Here is a 23,439-nt window from a genome sequence, read left to right on the forward strand (position 1 = left end):
CAAGATGTAGTAGAAAGGCTTGAAGAGGAAAAACCCTAGACATCTTCACATATGTGCCTGCCAAAAAGTCTTGGGAGTCCCACAGAGGAACCAGATGGCCCCATATGTGATAATAAAACCAAAAAGACAAGGAGGAAATGCATTAATAACCAGGGCAGCCATCTCATTTAGAAACACACGACCTACACAGGGCCCTTCCCCACCAAACACCCACAGTGACTCTTCCCTTCAGATTTTCTGTCTTCTACATTAACCCCAGTAAACCAGGCTGCAGGTAAACAAGAAAAGACAGTCCATGGCCACTGCAGCCATGGGGATAACGTTAGCCATATTTTCTTAGGCAGATATTTAAAATGGCAACCAACGCTAAGGCAAAATAATATTCATTTTCCCTGTTAAGCCCTGGCTCCACACATCCCCACAGTACAAAATACCTGTAGAGCACAGGGTTTGGGTCTTGCCCTGCTTCTGCCTGCCTGGGGCTGGGGAGATGTTGTCCCTAGAGAGACCAGCCCTCCCTCCCCATGCCAGGGCAGGAGGCACCTCAGCAGCCCCCCAAACCCTGCACACACACACCCAGGTGCTGCAGGCAGCCGAGGGCAGCCAGCGCCACCGCAGAGGATGAGAGCACCATGGTGGATGGACCAAGCCTCAACATGGTGGCTGAGCCAGGCCCCGCCATTGACAAGCAACCAGGCTCTCACTGCTCAGGGCCGCACCCTGCCCTCACCCCATCCCCTCACCCCGGGACAGAGGGACAGACCTCCTGGGGGCTCTGGCTGGGTCTGTCCCCCCAGTAGACCTCCCAGGGTTATGGGGGTATGTAGACCCCACCCCATGCCAGCATCCCAGAGGTGCCAACAGGGAGGCCGTGACATGCACAGGCATCCAAGGGAGGCCTTGGGCAGGAGATGACCTCACCGCCTTCCCCACATTGCATCCATGGGGACAACAGCTGGGTTGTTGTTCCTTGTAGAAGTCGTTTCTGGGGAGCAGATGATTGGTTAGGAATTTTCTTCATTGTTGCAACCTCTGTGCTTCTGGTTCAAGGCTTTCCTCTGTCACAGACAATGAATCACGTCAAGATTAGATCAAAATATTACAATAAACCTAGAAGAGTCTCGGCCAACATATGAAATGGCCTTCTCACAAAACACAGTGCATACAGTACTTTTAGGTCCTAGAAGTTAAACTTGATAATTTCTGGCCTTGGAGACTGTGCTTGCATCCCAACCTTTCAAAACATGCAAGATTTAAAAATATTAATAAAGCTTAGATTCTTTATTTGTTTTTCCAAGCCTGCAGGCTTCAGTTGAGTTGCATTTTGAAGCTTTCCCATGGATATTTTTAAATGCAGTCATCTGTGTTTGCAGTCATCTGTGTTTTACAGTTATCACTAAAAACAGGGGCTCTAAGAACACATATCCTCTATTCAAAATTGAAGATAAAATAGTGATTGTATGAGGGAATATCACGTGGCACTGCTGATTATTTCCATGTGAACTAAGCTCATAGAGACAAATAATCAGCAGGATAATATCACCTCTTTTTAATTATCTAAAAAAGTCTAATAGAAAGTGCTGCAACTTTCCTCTGGAGATAACCAGCTTGTTAGGAGATGGCCCCTTTCTTTCCTACATATTTATGGCTGCTGCCACATTGCCAAGCTATTACTAGAGACCTTCTTCGTTCCCAATCAGTATTGATTTATGGCTCAGCAAGGGACAATCAGCAAAGGTGGTGCCATCCTTCACCTCCAGCACTCCGAGAAATTGCATTGGAAATTGAACTGTGCCAAGAACAGGCGTGTTAAATGATCTGCTGTTAATCCTGTATGATGTTGGGTACATACACAGGGCCTGATCCCAGGCGAGAGGAGCATCCTCCTCTCCTCCTGATGTTTGCAGGAGATGAGGGTGATCAGTGTCCACTGCCTTGTAGACTGTGGTAATGCTCCTCTGCAGTTTGAGTATGCAAAGTATTTCCAGTTAACCCCCAGAATAGATGGATCCATGTCTTCATTTCACTGCAGGCAGAATACTATTATCTGGGTGAACACAGTAATCCCTGGAACTGCTCATAGATGTGGACTAGTAGAACACTTATCCTATCTGGCTTAAAAAAAAAAAAAGTCATCTGTTCATTGCATGACAGCCAATTTGGTAACTACAAGATAAAATTTTGCTAGTAAGAAGGGAAGGGCCCTCTTTTTCTGAAAATCTTTTTAAGCCTTAGGCAGGAGTCAGGCCTCAATGAACTCAGTGGTTGCAGAGCGCAAGCAGTTTCGTACCTGACTGAAATTCAGGCACGACTGGGCCAAGGAAACAAATAGATTTCTGTAATACCAACATACAAGGGAGAATTTTCTTGGGGAATTTAGGACCTCAACTGGAAGTTATACTTGAGGAAAAACTATAGGTTGTTTCCTTTCCAAGTAATGAAGCATTTCTGGCTTTTTTTGAAAAATTATGGTCCCACTGTTGCGGTGATACAGATAGCTTCATAACATTTATCAGAGGAATTGTAGATTTTAATGGAAAAACAATAGTAACTTTCCTGTTACCTAATGAAATATTATCATTTTTTATGCAAAACCAGCCTCAAAATCAGGACTTCTGATGTGAAATAGTAACTTTTTTTTTTTTTTCCAGCAGATATTTCAATGCAGGGCTTCACTAGAACTTAAAACACTTCCACAGTTGTGAAGGACTTCAAGCTCTTTATCACTTAACAAAAAATTTCTAGTGGCTTTTACACGAAACGTCCTCCACAAGGCTGTCATCTCCTCTCCTGGAGACATGCCTTTTCAATTGCCATCATGCTACCTGTGCAAGTCCAACAAGACCTTATCTGCAGACGTTGCTTTCAAACTCTTGTCAAAGATGAGGGTGGTAAGTATGGTACAGACATACAAAGCGCATGCATGTGCAAAGGATAGGTCATAAACTGGGATGGTTTTACAACTGCAGCAGGACATTTAAGCTAAGAAATACTTTGATTTCTAGCTCCACAGTTCTAGGAATTTATTGCTGCCCTGTATCAGAAATAAATTTAGCTACTGCATTGATCACCAAATGGGGAACGTCAAATCCCCTCCCAGCCTTATGGCGAGAGGAGCTGGGCAACGCAGCACCAGCTTACAAGAGCTACCAGGATATCAGGCCGGAGTAAGCAGGGGTAATGTTGTCTGGGAGGATCTGCTCCCTCCTCCCTTTTACTACTACTCACAGTCTGAACATGGATAAAGCAAATACGTGTTCAACATGAATGAAGAAAATGTACATGTCTCATAAATCATCTGCTTCCTGGCAAGTTTATTAGAGTAAAAACTAAAAGTAGTGAATTCCAGTAAATTTCCCCCCCTCTATTTACTTGTGCCAGAAAAAAACTTTTGGTTTGTTTTCACTCATTTCTATTAACCTATCCATCACAACCTGAATCTCATCTGGTTACCTTTGTCCCTGTGTACAAAATTATGTCACAGCAAATAGGATTCATAGAGGGAGACATGAACCAGTCTTTTTCTTTATAGCATCTTCCTAACTCCCAGGAAACAAGAGGAGGCAAGAAGCCCCATGTGCATTTGCAAGAGTTGACAAGCCTTTAAAATTTTGTCACAAGTCTAATGATGGCCTCACTGGTGCCTGGTTGTCTCTGCTGAGCCTGGAATACCTTTCTTAGGATCACAAAGATTAGTAGTTAATAATAAATGCCAAGGGCAATCTTTTCTTCCCAAAGAGAATGGACTAAATCTTGAGTTCATATAATCTGGAGAGAGCTGCTCCACCTTCAGTAAATTTACTTGTCCATATCAGATGAGCATCTGTAATATTCTCTTCCTGCTAAATAAACACAGATACTCTCTAATAGTTAATACACTAGTGCAATAATTGCTGGGAAAAATATGTGCGTGGTTCCCTGCGATCCCCTATTGTAAACTCACTTTCGGCACAAAAAGAGCCACATAGGCAATTGTCATCTGCTTATTTTATCAACTTATTTTATCTGCTTACTGTATGTAAGCTATTTCCTACCTTGAATGACTTAGATTCACAGTGCTTGTTTCTAACTCCTATTTGGGAGCTAGTGTTAATTTCCCTGACCAATAATAAATTTTAATTTCCGAACAAAATCATGGAATGTAATAATTTTTTTTTCCTGTCTCCGCATTAAGCAGCTTAATTAAGCATTAACTTAAACAGCTTTCAGCCTTGCTGGTGTTTACCCTCAGTGTATATGTAAAGAGCAACTATATCCCCCCCTCACAGCCTTCATTTTGCCAGCGTAATGAAGCCAAACTCTTCTGGACTCCATTCCTGTAATGGATGTAATGTTCCTGGACTACATTCCCTTGGATACCCCTAATAGCACTTCTCTGCCCCACTGAGCGCTTTCATACTGTGTTCAACCAGGGTTTTCTCATCAATATTTGTTTCTAACCAGCAACCTTCTAGCCAACAAGAGAATTTTCTGTTATCAATCTAGGACATAGTTGAAATATGGCTGATATTTGGGAAACTTCAGTACTGACCTCTCGTTTTGATGCTACCAATTACCATCTGCTCCTGAAGATCTCCTTAAAATCTTCTGTTAATTGAAGTTTTATCTGCTTCACTCATAATTTCTCTCATGGCACCATATCAGGCACACGACTCTATAGCAGCTTCTCTGTCTGATTTCTTATGCAAAACTTAAGTTATGATACCGTAGTTCATCCTGCATAACAGAGACCATAGAATTTCACTCTAGAATGCAAACTTACTCAAGTCTCTTGTGACTGAAGAGCTGTAGGAGTACCTTTGGCTAAAAGGCAGTAGAAACAATGTTTTCTTTTAATTTGCACTATTGGTATAGTACGTGAGTCATAGACTTGTGATTGCTGTTGGGAAAAGTGGGCGAGATAAAACATTAGAGACGAAGAGAGATTCCTGATGTCAGAATTAAAATTTAAGCTTATTTCTGAAAGTCTGGTGTTCAAAAGTGACACTAGTAGTATCAGAATTTTATACTCCTTAAGTTTTTTTTTTAAGCTAACGTGAACACTTGGAGTATACTTTTTGATAGTTTTGCTTTCCGTAGTTCATCACAGCTTTCTATTTCAGCTGAAAAAAGTCGTAAATTGTCTATTTTTTGAGGGGAGAGAGAGGTGGGGAAGGTTTCCAGGACTTCAAAATTTCCAACAAGAAGGAACAGAAGAGGTGCTTCCTCAAATGAGTTCTGAGAAGGTTACAGCCCCACCGCTTCCTAATTAACTGCTGCAAATTTGCTGATAATTGACAAGTTAAGCTGATGTTCTGCTGGTAACTGTTCAGTGATCACGTTTAGCCTGTGCTGAAGGTGATAATTTTTCACTTAGTGTAACAGGCTAGTCATTGTATGGATGGTGGTTTCTCCAAGCAAGCATCTGTGGAATTAAGAGAAATGAAATTAGGCTTCATGTCTAACTTGGCAAATGAAGAATATTTTGTGTAAAGACATCTGCTATTCAAGTCACTCCATTGCCTGGATGTTACATATACTTTTTTTTTTTTTGCTCACGTCTATAAAACATTACAGACATTTTTGGACTGGTCTGGGCTACTTTACATCACTTTAGCTAAATTAGGGGGCTGTACAAAAGAAGTAAAAACGTAACTAATGTCCTCTTTACAGCTCGCTCATAAAGGGAAATAGAAGCAGAGGGGCCTTACTGTGAATCATGATTAGCTTCACTGGACTGAATTATTTTTTCAACTTAAACAAAAAGAGCCATGAGGAGGCATAAATTGCAACCTTGAGGTTGAATCACTTTGGCATTCAGTGAACATGAGAAAAGAGTCTGACTTGCTAGTTAAGGGGCAGACAGGAGGGAAAAGCAATGAAAGCATGTCAGCACAGGGCTACTTTGTCTTTTGGTTTTCTTAGACTCCTTCTGCAGCTCTAGCCCATCCTCTTATTTTCATCCTGCTCCCTTCAGCATCTCCCAGCATTTTGGCTGAGGCAGAGCAGGAGCGAAAGGGAAGATGAGAACACGGGCAATGCAGAGATGGGCACATCCCCATCAACGGGGGCTTGCCAGCATACTGGGCAGGACAGTCTACCCACATACCTGCCTGTCCAGGTAACTTCACCTTGCCTTGCACACACACGGTGATGTCCCCCAGATTATAAATCTGGCATACTTGTAGATTTAGCACTCTTTCTAGGGAAGCTGCGGAGGTGGTGAAGATAGCCGGGCTTGCGGCAGGTTCAAGGGGCTCAGGTGCCCTTTCTGGCTCTACAGAGCTCATCCTCCCCCCAGAACAGCTACCCATACAAAGAAGAAAGTAGAATTGTGGAAGTGGCAAGTCACAGGCATCTGACTTGCTAGCCTGCAGCTACTCGGATTAGATGCTGACCAGAGGAGAGCACCAACAGACGGTGAGCTGATCGTTCACTTATGAGCAAACACCAAAGACAGGGAAATGAACAGGCCAGGTAAGAGGGAGAAGCAGCTCAAGCCCACGTACCTACTTACAGTCGACTCCCATTTCCATGCACACCTGTGGAGAAGGAGCATCCACTCTCAGTGCCTTTCCCCTACCACGGCAGAAAGCAAGGGTTTGCCACTCTCTCCTGTAAAGGTGCTGATCATCAAGAAAGCCTGGCAGAAATAAATAGAGACCATTCTTCCTTCCATTTTCAGGCACTGCAGCTATTGACTCTTTTTATCAGTGGACATGTCTCACCCTTATCCAAATACCATATGTCCCGCAGAGGCTGCATGTGCCAGCCAGTCTTAGCAGGCTCCTTGATGCCAGCAGCCTCGCTCCACTGATTCCCGGCATCCCAGGAAGCTCGCATCCAAGTCCACTGATGGAGCATCTTTTAATTCTGTGCCTGAGAAAAGAAAATATTAAGAAGAGCCAGGAAGAAATACATCACACTTGGTGTTTGCAAAGCTGCACTGGGCAAACACATGGGCTTGCCACGTATTTCCCTGGGCCCATATGGAGAAGGAAAGGCTGATAAGCTTACAGTTGACTGACTTGTAACCCACCAGGGCAAGGATGGAAGCCAGCTGCCATCTGAAAGCACGCAGGGAGATAGCAAAAGCTGTGTGGAAGAAGACAGACTCTCTTTAACTGGATTAGAAGCTCACAGAATATTATATCATTCTTATCTCCTCCCAATTCCACGGCTTTCCTGGCACCGATGTGTTTTATGATCCTACCCACACTAGATTAATATCAAAGAGCAGAGAAAGCATAAAAGAGATCAGTACCAGCTCAGAGGCAAATACATAGGCTAGAAGAAGAGTGGAATACTGCTGAGGCACCGAGAAGCAGGGAATCAAACCCAACGATGTTAGAGAGTATTCACATTTCACAGCAAACTGCCAATGGGGTATTCATTTCAAGGTACATAGGCAGATATTCAAGTGACATAAAGCACTGACAGAGCTCTTCAGTAACTATCAAACCTCTCCTTAACAGGCAGCAGTTTAGGAGCAGGCTTATAAAGTTTCTGGAAGGTACAGGTGAAATCAAGGAGAAAATGTTTTAAAGTCATAGAGCCTAAAAAAGACACATTTCTAGGTGTATATGTTCTAACAAATTTTTTTCTCCCACCAACACACCACTCCTGATTTCATATCCCCAAGCCAGAGTTAAACTTGTTTCAGTTTAAGTTAGCACAGTCATTTGGGCTGGCTTTCAAAGGCAGGCTCAGCAGGTAGCCCTGTTATCTTCCTTGAAAGGCAGCACATGTTGAACACAGCTGTCTTCCGTACATTAGCCAGCCAGTTCCCAGCCATGGAAAGGCCTGGTCCAGACATGTCCTCACATCTAAACAAGCCTCCCAGCTGAGACATCCACCTTAGAAATCTCTCAGCTTCCTCTCCAGAAAGGGAGTATCAGCACCCCAAACTACCCAGAGACAGAGGATGAGAGATGCTGCTTGGGCAAGGTGTTGAGCACACACCTAACTCCAACCACCTGCACAACCTCACTTGGTTAGACGGCTCTTCAAAACATCCATACACTTGTGTACCTTGCTAAAGCTGCCTTTGAACTAGGGGGACAACCTGACTCCTGAAGGACAACTGATGTGGTGTCATGGCCAGGTTCCTGTCTGAAGACAAAAGGATGGTGTAATTCCCTCCCTTCCCTGCCATTTTACCCAGGCAGCTTGAGCTGCTTCCCAGGTTCCACCTGTCTAGAAAACCTCACAAGTTTGCAGCTTTTACCAGTCAAGCTTGTCTACAGCTGCTCTTCACTTTGGATGCAAATGAAGATCAGAAATAAAAGGGCTTTACAGCCTGTGTACCTCAGAGCACAGCTCAGCCTGTGAATATGAGTCATTGTGGTAAGTATCTTCAGCCATCTACTGTAATCACACTAAAATATTTTAAAATATAGAGCTCAGTGTTGGTTTTTTCCCTCACTTGTTTGAAAACCAAAAAAGATGGAGGCATAACCCCTCCCCATAGTGCTGCTCTGTGAATGAGACTTATCAGGGAACACAAAGGTCACCACAAGCTTTCACTCCCATATGCACGGGGGCTCTGTCGTTGCAGGTGGTATAGCAGGACCATGAGTTAGTAGAGGTTCACAAACAAGGCTTATGAGAGCTACAGGCATGATGTATTTCTCCAGGCTTCTATGTTCAAAGGTGCCACGGAAAGCGCTGCTGTGATCCCAGGAAGGTGATAGTGGCCATGGGCAGCACAAGCAACCCAAGCCCTGACCTAACTCCTCTGCTTCTGGTGTGTCCCAGGATGGTCTTCCAAATTGGTTCCACCCACACGGTTAACCCACCCCAGCTGCTCAACAGCACTTGCCCACTTGCAGGCTGTTACTGCCAAATATATGTAAAGTCAGGGTGGCTGCAAGGGAGTTTGGGAGCTGGGCTGGAAAGGTGGGATGTGGGAAAAGATAGAAGTAAAGGGTATGAGTTTGAGAGGTGGTGTGTAGGGGTGCAGTCAGGGCGATGAGGGCCTGGAGTGGAGGGCTGTGGGTTTTGAGACAGGGTGGTGCTGGAGGAGATAAGAACAGGGGTCTTGGTCCCTACTGATTTAGGCTCTTAAGAATACTTGGACTGCCAGAAGGTTTTATTTTGTTTGATTTCCAAGTGTACAGGAGATGTAGCCTTTAAACCCCACTTAGGGTTCGGCATTGCAGAAGGCTAGTCTTGGATAAAACTGCACTGGTGGTGCTTGGGAAGAACACATTTGTGGGACGAGTGGGATGGGACTTTAAATGTGCTCATTTTCAAAATTAACGTGTTGGACCCACGTACTCATCTTGTAAGCAATAAGAATTCTGAAGGTCAGTCTTCACCCTCAAGGATGCTCGCACAGGCTGTACCGTCTTCTTCGGGGACACAGGGTATGTACTGGCTGTTTCAATGCACTGGCGGGAAAGTCTGAGATAAAGCTGGGGGTTGGTGTTGAGTTTTAACTCCTGGCTTCAAACTAAGCATGCTAAACCAAACATATTCCATTTGATCAAAAGCAACGTATGTCACTTTGAGGCATTTGGTTTTTCATTGAGAAAAAATGTTCATATCTAGCTGCAGGTGACATTTAAAAAGACGCTCTTGTATTTTTAAATAAGAGCAAGGAATAATATTTAAATATAAACCTTAAATGAAAATACAGGTATTTGAGACTCCTGACAAGAATTAACCAGCCCACAGCCATACCAATGTTTCTACCAACTCCTCATGTGATTTGGGTTGTACGTTTACACAAACAGAACCGCAGCCTGACCTAGGACAGATGTCACCGTGTCCATGGGTAACTGAGATGAAGGTGAATTAAATGAATTAATCTAAGGAAAGACTTCAAAGAGTTCAGGTAAGTGTTTAAGGATCTAGTTCTTTGTGGAAAAAATAAGTTCTGCATAAAAACTTTTGTGATAGAAAAAGAAAAAAACTGCAACGTGGCTGAAAATGTTTTGATGTTCACATTTTTATACCAAAAAAAAAAAAAATTTCCACAGGTATGTTCCACAAATAGGCAAATCATTCAGTACTTAACCAATTGTTTGTTGTGAAGCACTTCAGATAATGTTCAGCAGCTGTTTCTCTTGTCTGATGGCTCTCAAACACCAAATGCCAATTTTTAAAAACCTTCACCTTTGAACAAGACGAATGTTTATTTCAATTCCCAGTCTCTGGGTTCAGTATTGGTACCACGGTTTAAAGCAGATTTCAAAGAACAGCTTTGGATAAGAGAGTAGCATGACGATAAGGACACTGAGAAGTCCTTTGTGTTGTGCTGACCCCTCCCATAGCGCATTGCTTATGATGTGCACAATGTGCAAATGGAGGAAGAGACAATTGCTGCATGTTCCTGTTATCTGCTAACACCATCAACAAAAAAACCCCAACTATATGCTAAGATCTTTCTTTTATTTCTGTACTCATCAAGATGTGAAACTGATAAATGAGCTACGTACTACAGGTGATCTTGTTGGACTGCACCATTTTGTAAGGGCAAAGTGTGTGCGGATCTTGAGGTGGGAGAGAGAGAGAAAATGCTTCTTTTGCACGGTATGCGTCTAGTTTGCATGTGTCAAGATAATCCCAGTGGCAAGAAGGGGGAGAACTTCTTACATTTAGTAACATTTATTTCTGCATTCGGTATCAAGTACATAAGTGCAAATATTCAGAGTCCATAATTAAGTCCATTAGGAACTACAGAGAATGTAATACAAATTGTAATAAATTTAACATGCTGGAACTTTCCAGTTACCATACATGTAAATCAGCCTGTCAATCCCTTACGACAAAAGTACTGGGTTTTGTTTTCATTTTTTTGAGCTATACAAAACTGATTACCATAAGTACCGATTACTGTTTATTTTATTTGTGCTGGAAAACACTAAAACATCAGTCTACAATTCTATATAGTTAATAAAGATGAATCCAACCAGCAACCCAGTGACGTAGAAGCAATTTTAACTATTGCATCAGTGCGCTAAGCAGGAAAGCCCCTAGCCACATGTAACATTAAAAGTTATAGAAGCAATGCCAACAGAAGAAGGAAAAACACTAAAAAAATAAAATAAAAAAGGTCAATATTATTTAGGCTCTCACCATCATGCACTTTATAAGCAACACAAAAAAACACATCTAGTACACTTTTCTCTTTACTATACTTTAGTGCTTGACACAAGTGATTGCAAATATTCTAAGTGCAGAAGCAGCAGGGGAAAAGCACTGCTTCTGAGTTTTATGTTTCTAAGATTATGGTGTCGAGAAAAAAAAGAACGATAAATTTGCAGTAAAGTGTAAGAACAGAGCTGTTTCACTCCAGATTCCCCTGTTATTCACTACTGTAGTCGATGAATTCTTGATGTCTGCTTTACTCTGCCTTTCTCTTAGCACCTGGGATTTTAGCTTGAATCCTAGAAATAAAGAAGAAAAAAAAAAAAAGGAGGATTATATGGTCAGGCAGCTATTCCATTCCAGTGGATCCCCACCTGGACTCATATCCAGGGGTAATCTCTTTAGCTTGCGTTCAGTGTTGTCACAACAGGTGGACCAGAGTCTAATAAGAAAAGGGGGTGATGCCCATCTATGTGTTCTTACAGGCCCCTAGTTGTAAATCGCCCAGGTTTTGGTGGTTCACGTAACCATGGGATATGCTTGGTGATATTCTCCCACCTTCGTTATTCTACCATGGTCTATTTTCTCTTGGAAGCCAGAAATGAAGTTTAAACAAGGAATTTTCAGCACAGACTTTTAGACCTGCCCAAGGCTAAGGATTTTGCAGAATCACAGAAATATTGGCTGGGAAGGACCCCTGGAAGTCTTTGAATCAACTTCCTTCGTGAGGCAGGACTATCCCCAATGCTAAATCAGGTTGGCCACAGCTTTGTCTTGCTGCATCTTGAAAACCTCCAAGGAAGGAGGTTCTGGCACCTCCTTGTGTAGCCTGCTCCAGTGCTGTCCTAATCTCCTAGTGAAAAAGTTTCTCCTAATGTCCAACATCAACCTCCTAAGCTGGATTTATGTTGTTGCTCCTTGTTATAACATCTGCCTCTACTGAGAAGAGTTTAGCTCTATCATCTTGTAACTTCCCATCAAATACTCCTAGGCTGCTATGAAATCACTCCTTAGCTCCCTCCTTGCCAGGCTAAACAAGCCCAGTTTCCTCAGCATCTCCTTGTAGGTCACTTGCTCTGTGTACCTCACCATTTTGTAACCTTCCGTTGGATACCTGTTATTCAGCCAACTTTTGCAAAGCTACAGATACAAACTGCTGAGATGTATGGATCTACCTTCCAGTCCAGTCATTCTGTTTCATTAATTCCCAAGTGTGAAGAACTGTGCTTAGACCCTCACTGTGCCCTTAGGGATCCCACAAAAGCTTTTGATACAAGCAGCGCATTAGGAACTAGAGCAGACTTCATCAAAACTTTCATCCAGGTCTTCCGTCCGTTCCGTGGTTGTTTGAAACACTCAAGATCATGGTGCTTCCAGGTATTTTCTTTCTGTAACAGGGTGGTGTTCTAATTCCCACTTTGTTCATTAATGGTGGTATTAACTGTAAAGGACAGAGTCCCTGAATGCAAAAACCCAGGTGTGGGGTGGTCAGTGGGGAAGGGAGTTAACGCATTCCTTCTGGTTTGTCTTGGCCAGGTAAAAGTATGGACATCAGTCCCCGGTTGGGCTGCTCTGTCCACAGCTCCCCCAAATGGCAGGAGAGGGGAGAGAAGGATGTAGGGTCACAGTTCTACGTCAGTCTACACTCAGCTGAGAAGGCTTGTGTGCTCCTCCAGGGATCTGCCCTCCCACAGGCTCCTGCATGCCAGGAGCTGGGGAGGACATCATTGTCCCCAGGACACGTTGTCCCCAGGACCACCCAGCTCGTAGCCACCCCGAATGCACCGCAACCTCACAGCAAGACTTCTGTTCAAGTCTGCTGCTGAACTCACTTTGCCACAACAGTGTTTATGTGGGTCCGCACCAGTCCCAAGTATTGATCAATCTGTGCCTGCAAAGAGCAAAAGGACACCAAGTCAATCAGGCATCAACAAGGCAGAACCACCCGGACACCTGAACTACACCGTGCGGACAGACTTACCTGGTACTTGTCATATACAACGGGGAGAGTAAACATAGACACCACAGCTGAGGAGAAAAAGAGCACACTGTTATATTCCTGCCGATCAGATTCCTCCAGAGAAGAGACCTACTTCAAGCAGCGACAAACACGTATCATGCCACTTGGTCAGCTGATCCACCAGGGATCTTTGTATTAAAAATGAACTTTGCTCAAACCTCCCAAATATGGAATTTCCCATTGCTCTGGGACTAGTAGCTGCAAAACCATAAAATACAAATTAGTTCTAGCAGGAGGGACAATGTAATGGGAATAATGAATATTTACTGGAAAGGGAAATAAAAGTTGATGGTTTAACTGTGGAGAAGGAACAACGAAGATAGAGGATAGGCTGTTTAGTCCGAGTAGAAATCACGAGGGACTTAAGTTAAAAATAGATTTTAAAAGAAATGTTGATTTTTACCCATTATCAGAAGAGTCAAGCCATTGAAGAGGGCTCCCACATAAGTCAGCAGCCACATTAGTACTGCAAACTAAATTAAAGACAGATCATTACATTACCACCAGTGTCAGCATAGAAGAAATTAGTTCACTTAACTAGCTAACATAATGGCACATTAGCCTTTTTTAATGTGTAAGGGGACTTCTTAAGTAAGGCACGCTAGAAACTAGGTACTTTTTCTGGGTGTATAAACCCCATTCTCCATTCTGCTGTTCACTGCTTCTCACCCTCTTAGCTGAGCTTTCAAGTATATTTAGGGCTTAATTGCATACATTTAGGATTGTGCATTGAGCATGGCACAGGCAAATTTCTGCATCTAATTTTGGTGATGGCAGGGGTCATCCCACACAGGTTAATCACAGCCCCACAGTGATAATCCTAGTGACTGAAAACTCTTGAGGCTGGGAGATGGGTACACTTTTCTAAAAATCTTTGGTAATTAGGAGCCTAACCCATGTCTACTCTCTTAACGACCTTCCCTTTGTTCTGAAGAACACCTGCTTGGGTGTAAGGCTGAAAATAAATAATTATCTTAGCAGCGAGGAAAAAAGACCTTCCGCCATAGCAGGAAATGTCACCATTAGAATAAAATCCAGATTAACAGAGGTATTAGAGGGGAACACACAATTTTGTGGCAAAGTCATAGAAAGTGTAACACAGAGATGCTTCTAGAACTGCGGTGGAGATAAGCTGGTCCTGCAACTTTTATAACTCCTGTATTACAGATCAATAAATTCACATGCAGATTGCCAAGCCTCTAGCTGCTGGAAGCAAGCAGTTTGGAAATCAGAAAGGAGAGCAACTTTTATATTTGGAGCTACACAAAACTAGGTTTTATGATGACACTATCAACATGGGAAGCAGCACTTTGAAATGTAGATTGATCCTCTAGAGAGGGGTTAAAAATCTTTAAAAAATATATAAATAAAATTTAAAAATTATTTAAAATATATGTTATTTAAAAATAAATAAAAATACTATATAAATAATAATAACATAATAATATATATAATATATAATAATAATATATTATATAAAAAATATTTAAATACTTTTAAAGAATCCACGAGGTCCTGAACGAGAAAGAGTCTCCTCAGCTCTTTGACTGTGCTGTTGACGTATAGCTGGAGACAGTCTGTGTATTTCTGAATCTGGTCCTGTGAAAGATTCATTTCCATCTCCAAGTAGGCTCTGCCAGAAACACAGGTCCAGTTACAAAGCGAGGCAGGTTCACCTGCCATTCACGCTCGTGCCTGCCTACCCCGTCACTCCCTCCTCCCCAGACCTCATTTCTTTGCTCTGGCACAACGTGTCCCCCTTCCTGCAGGCACAGAGCCACCAGCACACATTGTCTTCGCCTTGCATGACCCATCTCCCCAGGCAATTGCAGGCTATGCCAGGGCTGTTTGCCTCCAGCCTTGCCCTCTCCCCATGCAGAGCCTGGTCTTGATGGGATCTCTCTCTTTACTCCACCCAAAGGGGGATGCAAATCCTAGCCGGAGAAGGTTTCCCCACAAACTTCTGTGCAACACTGCTGCCGCAGAAGGGGACATCTCCTCCAGCTGGCAGCCTCTGGAGGAACAAAAGCTGCTGTCTGGCCACATGTCACCTTCGGCAGCGATGTCTCCTTCTCTCTCCTCCATCCCTCTTCCTGCCCTGCACCTCTGTCTGATCTATGCCCATGTTGTGAGTCACATCTCAGAACTGACCCAAGTGAAACGGAAGGAGCAGCACCCCAACAAGACTTTTTTTCAGTCTTTGTGTTTGCAAACCAGATTGGTTCCTTGACCCAGTTTACCAACTTGTTGGCACAGCAGAGGAGAAAGGATCGCTGCTCTGGTGGAGCAAACCACCCAGACCCACCCTGCAGAGGGTGGGGAGGGCACCGGTGTTGGCACTGGCACCATCACCTCGGGTAATGGATTGCCACATCACAGCCAAGCAGTGCTGGAGAAAAGATATAAATGGTTTCCCTCTATGCCCAATAGAGTGTGCCCAGCAACAACACTTTTCTGCTTCCTGCTTGCAGAGATACTTTATTATCATTAGCTCTAACTTTATTATCATTAGCTCTTTTTCTCTGCTTAAAATTTTCTGGATCTTTTGAATTTCAGGAAAAAAAATTCCCATGTCTCAGAGGACGATGGCTTTTGTGTTGTTTTTTTTCCCCCCAGAATCTGAGCCAATACAGCCTTACAGCTCGAGACAGTGGACAACTGAAAAAATTATTTTCCCGGTTATGAGCAAGAAAAGAATTTTATCCAGTACAAAAGCAGCAGCTAAAGAAATGTGAATTGTCACTGGGAATGGATGCTTTGCAAGATAAACGGCCCCTAGCCACGACTGCAAAGCACTCACTTGAAGGGGTGGCCCTCGTCCGTCTTCTGCACGGCCTGTAGGACCGATTTGTAGATTCTGAAGCTAATGGTGGCCGAGAGGCCGGCGAGGGCCAGGTAGGCCACGACGCTGACAACGCTGAACTGGGTCAGAGAGAAGAGCAGCAACAGGAGGCTGCCAAACACGATCCCTGTCTGCTTGATGTCACGCCAGTACAACAGGTCGATAGCTGGGGAGAGAAGACCAACATGTTAAAGGCAGGAGCTGGAAAGGCATTGAGGATGGCCACCATGGCCACTGTGATGCTCAGAGTCCTTGCAGGAGAATAAAGGGAGGAGTGATGCTCCTGCTCACATCAGCATTGCCAGGAACTCCTCAACAGCAGCAGTGAAGTGACTTCAGCAATGCACTGAGGAAATGACAACCGATCACCTACTTGAAATCCTTGTATTTTATGTGTCTGTGTCTGGGTTAGATAAGATGGATGAATATCTTCAACCGCAGCAGAGTGGGTGTCTTGCAGCAGCAAGGGAAATGCAAGCTGGGGTTTGTGTTGTTGCTAGGGTTGTATGGCAAGTTTTCACCCTAGCTTGCATTTACTTATTCTGGAAACTCTGGATTGTTTCTTTTGTCACAAGTCCAAATGCCAAATGTTTGATCAAAGCATTTTCAAGTTTGGGTTGTTAATAAATGAATGAGAAAGTTTGGGGTTAGCAACAATAAACCACTTTCCTATTCAAAGTTTTGACAATATGATTTTGTTATTTCCTAAGTTTTGAGAAAGGAGAAGACTCCTGGTTTTACCACTGCTTAATACTTACGTGCATAGGAAACCATTTTTCAGATGGGACCTTAAAATACAGAATAAATTCCTTTTGCTACTGCAAATCCAACCATCTCAGAAATATTAAAAAGAAACTTTCTGCTTGTTAGGTAACTTTCTTTGCCTAGATCCATGGGAGGTGTTAGTTAGAACAAAGCAAGCGCAGAAAACCATTTTCAACCAATATATTTTTACGTTTGTAAAGGAGTTAATTTTGACGGTGTTTTTCACCCAGTTTGTATAGTTTATTCCAACCTCTCCAGCAAACAATCTTACCATCAGGAATAGTCACTATAAAAGCAAAATTTTATTAAATGATTGCTGAATATCCAGTCCACAAGGGTGAACTTAATTTCTTTACATAGATAACCTGTTTCTGAGAGGACTCTTCATCCAGCCAAAGAACATGCTCATGACAATCTAAACAAAACAGCTTTAATTGTACACACTGCACAAGTCCTCATGAACAGCTTGAACACACCACCAGCCAAACAGATTTCATAGATGCCACTTGTCAAATCATTCTGAACAAAGAGTAAATTCAGGAAAACTGCAATCTGTCAAAAAAAAATCACAAATACAAAAAGAAACAAAATTAATCCAGCCTAGTAGTTCTTATCATCTAATCTCCAAAAATTGTGCATCACCACCGCATGTTTGCCTTGAGTCAATGAGCTATATTACTCATTACTATTACACATATTAGCATTGCTTTTCAAAGTGATGGGCTTGAATGCAAAAATTGCTATTGTATTACTGAGATCTTTTCGTGCAACATTCACTCCTACTATATTCTCCATCAAAACACACAATATAATAACTCTTTCCTATTTTTAAGTGTCAGCGTTCAGCACTGGACCTGTGATCATGAGCACGCATGAATAGATCTATGGACTGCACGGAAGCCAAGGGATGGGGATCTTGGTGGTATGTGCTGGGGTCCTGGGTGCTGACTTTACAAAGCAGGGATCAGGCCAGAGTCTTTCCAGATATATGCCTAGGTCTCCTTCCTGCAGAAACGCAGGGGCATGGACTAGGGAATGCTCCAAGATGCAGGTACAACATAGTCAGAGCATGCACCTGTGTCGGGGAGTTTAGCAGCAGACCCAGCTGTATTGATGCAGGCAGCTGGAGCTCCACCAATTGCTCACAGGTTTGAGGTGCTGGAGTATGTGACTCACAAACCACCCTTACAAAATGGTATCCAGAACACAAGTGTGCAGTGTTGACCATTTTTCATACTCTTTTTCAGTCAAGGCATTGCAAAATTCTGCAGCACAGCACAGCAACTGGTGTGCTTTCACCAGCAAGCATTCGGACAGGAGGTATTATTCACAGCCTGATAATTTTTATGCTTAAAAATTCCTCTGTCAAATGACAGTATTGGAAATTTATGCAAATCTCACTTTTTGAGATATACTTAAATTTTCTATTCCACAATACCTTCACGTTAAATGAAATGGGCACAGGTGAGCTAGCTCAGGGTGCTGTACGTGAAACATCAGCTGCTGACGAAAGATAAAGGCCATGCACCAGGGGAAAACACTACCTGGGACATAGGCAGTAGACGGGCAAACAAATGAGAACTGAGCCAAAAAATACAAAAGCCCACCTCAGTAGTGTTCCCTGAGTTAATGCCAATTGATGATAAGACCCAAAATGAGCAAATAATCCCTCTCTCTTTCTTTCTAAGATCTTCTGCCTCATATTCCTCCAGACTGGAAGTGGGCTGTATTCTCACATAGAGAGATGCCAAACTGCATTTTCTTATTCCTCTCAGCAAGGAAGATATTGAATGACTCAAGACAGACTTGACCAGGTGTGTGTATATCCTGAAACCTGCCCCTTTCTGCCATGAAATGATTGGGATATTTATTAGCTGTATCAGGTAAGGAAAGACTTGCCACAACTCAGCAAGATGGACAGAGGCCAAATGACACAGTTCTGGGGATACATGCACGCGCGAGAGAGGAGATGAAAAGGCAGCTGGCCTCTTTCGCCAGCCAAATGAGACTTGGGAGAGAGGGATCCTGTGTCTTTTAGACCTGAGGCAAATATTCCCATGTGCATGGAAAAAATATGTGCCAACCGCTAGGTGGAAAATCTCAGCACAGAGGAGGGAGCTATGAGTTGAATGATTTTTACATGGCTGTCCCAGTGCACAGGTCCAGCCTGGGGACAGACACAACCCCCTACCCACAGCCTGCTGTAGGTCAGTTAGGATTTTCAAGGGCAGAAACCAAATCTGCCTTCTCGTCTCCCTCGCAGGGATGGGGAGCTGTGGCACTGCTGCCGTGTCCAGCTGTTCGGGCAGGATTTGCCACTCTCACAGCCATTCCTCCTCCTCTCCCTTAGGGAGAAGGGGGTGAGCCAAACCACCTTGCAAAAGGGAGAGCAGGAGGGCGGTGAACCTCATGGCTCCTTGGGCAAGGAAGGAGGAGAAGGAGAGTTCAGAGCTAGGAATCAGTGGAGACTTGTGGGGTCCAGCCATGGTCCGTGGGCTTCCCTGGAGAAAGTACTTTTTTTGCCAACAGGCCTCAGGGATTTGAGCTGTATCAGTTCCCCTGGAATTTAAATGCTGCTGAAAACACCTGAGCTACATGTCAGAGCCATGTTTGCTCTTTCAGCTGCAGCTTCAGTCACTTCAAAGGCTTTTTACGTTGTTATTGTCCTACATTTCCTTACATAAACAAATCTGCCTTAAAAGTGGTCAGTCGCACTGGGTGCAGAATCCCCTATCTGGGACCCTTTGCCTGGCTTCCTTAGGGTGCCATTTTCTCCAGTAACCGTTTACACCAGAGCAAAAGTACCTGTCACATCAGTGTCTGGCATTGCAAATAGATACCAAGGGGCAAAGCCATGAGAAATCTGCTCCTTCACCATCAAGCAAACCAGGACATGGTGCATCAACCCCCTCCACACACTTTTTTTTATTCTGAATGGGAATGAAAATGAAAGACGAGGTTGTCCATGTCTGCTTTGAGTTTCATCTCATCCTATATTCATGTAAAACTGATTAAGACAGCAAACAACTCCCTCAAACACTTGCTGACCCCATGGGTTTACTGCCCTTCAACAGGTCAGAAAATATAAATGGTGGCCTGAGTCTCTGATGAATCATAGAATCATAGAACCATTTAGGTTGGAAAAGACCTTTAAGATCATCAAGTCCAACCATTAACCTAGCACTGCCAAGTCTACCATTAAACCATGTCCCAAAGCACCACGTCTATCCATCTTTTAAATACCTCCAGGGATCGGGACTCAACCACTTCCCTGGGCAGCCTGTGCCAGGGCCTGACAGCCCTTTCAGTGAAGGAGTTTTTCCTAATATCCAATGTAAACCTCCCCTGGCGCAGCTTGAGGCCATTTCCTCTGGTCCTATCGCTTGTTACTTGGGAGAAGAGACCGACCCCCACCTCGCTACAGCCTCCTTTCAGGTAGTTGTAGAGAGCAATAAGGTCTCCCCTCAGCCTCCTCTTCTCCAGGCTAAACAACCCCAGCTCCCTCAGCCGCTCCTCATAAGACTTGTGCTCCAGACCCTTCCCCAGCTTCGTTGCCCTGCTCTGGCCACGCTCCAGCACCTCCATGTCCTTCTTGCAGTGAGGGGCCCAAAACTGAACACAGCACTCGAGGTGCGGCCTCACCAGTGCCCAGTACAGGGGGATGATCACTGCCCTCATCCTGCTGGCCACACTATTTCTGATACAAGCCAGGATGCTATTGGCCTTCTTGGCCACCTGGGCACACTGCTGGCTCATATTCAGCCGGCTGTCAACCAGCACCCCAAGGGTGAAGGGTAGCTGCCTGTTCATGCCTGCACTCCTTCCTTCGCATGCCAAAGAGACAACAAGAGGCTCAGACCAGCCTCCCAGCACATGGGGACACAGTGAGTATGAGGACGGCCGGGCCGAGAGCTGAGCTGGAGCTGCACACCTTCACATACACATCTCTCTGCAGAGCTACTTGCCAGCACACGCTGGCCCTACGCTCACCCAGGCTGAGGCAGGCTTCGAGTCCAGCTCTTATGTGGGTACAGTGTTCCCCAGATAAATCAGAGGACAGGGGATCCCTCACAGCATGAGTTAATGATATAATAATTAAATGCTTTGGTCAATCCTTAGTGAAAAATTGCCCCATAGGGAAGGAATAAAAGGTCCTAGTGTGGTCAAGGGTCCTGCAAGCGGTAGGTGTGTTGCAGACAGCGTGTGTGCGTGTGTGTGTGTGCACGGCACAGCCCAGACCCGACTACAATGGCATGATTCTGAGCCATGCATGCTGAATATGCATGAAGCAGGAGGCTGGTGCCACGTGAGCCTGTCGATATGTGATATGCATGCGACTGGGCAGTGGGTCAATCTGCCTGGCTAAGCAAGACACACTTGTGAGAGCCAAAATGCCAACTTCAGACCACCTAAAGTTTGCAGCTAGGATTTGCAAACAGGGTTTTGGAAAACAGGGCCTGAAATCAGCCTCAGCTTCATTGAGGTTTGGGTTCCTTCTGTTTTGAAAATCTCAACTGTAAAATCCTGACCATGCCCATTAAAATGCAGAAGCTGTTCAGCTGTAGCTTTCCATGATCTCCCTTTCACCTCCTGGAAGGAGGGAAGCAGTGTCGGTCACTTTGCACTCTTTCCAGTACAACACACCAGAGCTCTGGCTCATTTGTGGAGGTATAAAAGGACTCTGGGTTTTGCCAGAACTGCCTCAGACTCTAAAGTATTTGTATTTATTAAGGAGGACTTGCCAGCCATCTCTAAGACAGAAGTGATGCGGGTCACTGCAACTGCCTTTGAAGAACTTTTCTGGAGAAGCAGGTCTGATGAGCTATTTATCTGAAAGTATCACCTGCCCGTGTTTTTTAACTGACAGCAGAACTTGTAAAATGTTACCCAAGTAGCCTTCTATTTGAAATAAAAAGTTTTCAAGGGTGCCAAATCAGTGTCTCATCTATACTTTATGGTATGATTTCATCTTATTAAACTAATGTCAGTCCTCCATTTGGGGCCAACCCCCAGACTAACGATGCACAAAGGTGAATTCTATCATACAAGCAACCACTTGTTAATATGAGCAGCTGCTAAATACCCATGTTTGTGAGGCAAGCTAAAAGTAACCTCACAAATGTAAGTAACAGCAGCAGTGTGCAATGCTTGTGCCAGCAAGGAACAGCTCCTGAGTACGGTGCCTGAGAGTTCTCCCAGCTCTCATCATGGCTTTCAGCAGAAAATCTGTCTGCTCCTCAATATTTGGCATCAAAAAAGCCAGAAGACAGACCTGGGGGCTGGAAAGGGCAGTGCTGGAGGCAAGGGGTAAATGACTTGAGGTAGCTGAGGTGGACTAAGTGGTGATGTTTCTGAATCCATTCTCCTCGGGAACTGGTGATAATATGAGGACTGGGGTCTGGTGGTTTCCATGGTCCCCAGAAGCACCGTGGTGTGGGGCAGCTGCAGCCCAAGGCTCCTGAGCAGAGATCCCAGAGGGAGAATAGAGGATCCAAACCAACTTGTAGCTAAAATGTCCTCCCACCTTCAGACTCCTGCGTGGGTATGTTTTTGAAAAATACTTTTGTAAGAGAAACGGGGATCTTTCCATTCCATGTCTCAAAGAAAGCAGTTTAAGATGAAAATTCATGAAGATCAACTAAGCAGACTGGACAATTCACATCTTCCAGAGCTTCTCCCTCCCTTTCTCTGAAAACCTCTGTTGTCTCCTTCTGACTTGCAAGTTTTTCCTGTACCGCAACGACTGTATGAAAAATGAATGTGCATCAAGCAGCATTTACATGGAAGTTAGTACAAAAAGTGTGTGCAAAACCCTTGTATCTAGCCTTCAAACGAGGCCCATCGGCCTTGATGATTGAATAAAAGGTTATATGCTCTTCAGCATACTAATAACACCCTTGGATGTGATCAAGCTGCCCTCCCCACAATCGAGGTCCCATTGGGCCTCCTTAGGAGGTAAAATCAATGGGTTGTACAGCTTAATTCCCTATGTAATATTAGTATTAATGAGAAGTGAGAAAAACCTGTCTACACACAGCCTTTAATTCTGTAAACAGTGTAATATTATGACTTCATAAATATAAATGACCTCATAAGCAATTTCTCAGACCTACTGGCAGTGAAAAGATCAGGAAACCTAATTTAAGAAGGGCAATCTTGTTTATCGCTTTGTCGCAACAATATTTGACAACAAATGCAACAAAGCTGTAAGTTTTTGAATAGAAGTAAATATGTCTCACACTCAAAGAAACTCCAGTTTGCAGCTTTAACCACAGGCTGCAGGACCAGGCTTTCCCTCTTCTCTCCAGTGAAGGATCCAATGTGGCCATTGTTCCCCTCCCCACAACAGATCTGATTGAAACATAATACAGATGGATACACCATTTAATGAGCAGTCTGGTGCCTTCAGGAGACTGCTGTGATTAACAGCAGAGCCAACCCAGAATATCTGTGCTGTTCCATGAGGCATCCCTCCATATCCAGACAAACTCCAGCCTTGAGGGATCTCTCCATACTTCTTCTACCTCCTGTACACACTTTGTCCATTAACTTCCTGTCCTCAGTTCAGCTTTATAGCTTTATCATTCATCTGCCCCAAGACTCAACTCAACAAGTTCAGACCTTCTTGGTCCTGGAACTCTGACGAGAGGAGACCTGGAGCAGGCATAGGACGAGGGAAAAGGAAAGTCTTGATATAGCCCTCCACGTTATATCCTACTCCATCTGCAAGATCAAGATG

The 23,439-nt window shown here is 44.0% G+C and overlaps 1 protein-coding gene across 2 annotated transcripts in view; it reads right to left on the bottom strand.

Moving 5' to 3' along the window:
* Nucleotides 1-11,291: 11,291 nt before the first annotated feature.
* The window catches only part of RTN1 (reticulon 1), a gene marked incomplete at its 5' end in the record, with an annotated part of 122,132 nt that continues 109,984 nt past the window's right edge, over nucleotides 11,292-23,439 (bottom strand). For both annotated transcript variants that reach the window (XM_082318310.1, XM_082318311.1), the window contains 6 exons: nucleotides 11,292-11,372; nucleotides 12,906-12,964; nucleotides 13,055-13,101; nucleotides 13,497-13,566; nucleotides 14,588-14,726; nucleotides 15,894-16,101. In XM_082318310.1, coding sequence (XP_082174436.1) covers nucleotides 11,330-11,372; nucleotides 12,906-12,964; nucleotides 13,055-13,101; nucleotides 13,497-13,566; nucleotides 14,588-14,726; nucleotides 15,894-16,101 — 566 coding nt within the window. In that variant the 3' untranslated portion in view covers nucleotides 11,292-11,329. The remainder of the gene's footprint in view (nucleotides 11,373-12,905; nucleotides 12,965-13,054; nucleotides 13,102-13,496; nucleotides 13,567-14,587; nucleotides 14,727-15,893; nucleotides 16,102-23,439) is intronic.

This window comes from Platalea leucorodia (assembly GCF_965183815.1).
Source record: "Platalea leucorodia genome assembly, chromosome: 7".
Classification (NCBI taxonomy): Eukaryota; Metazoa; Chordata; class Aves; order Pelecaniformes; family Threskiornithidae; genus Platalea; species Platalea leucorodia.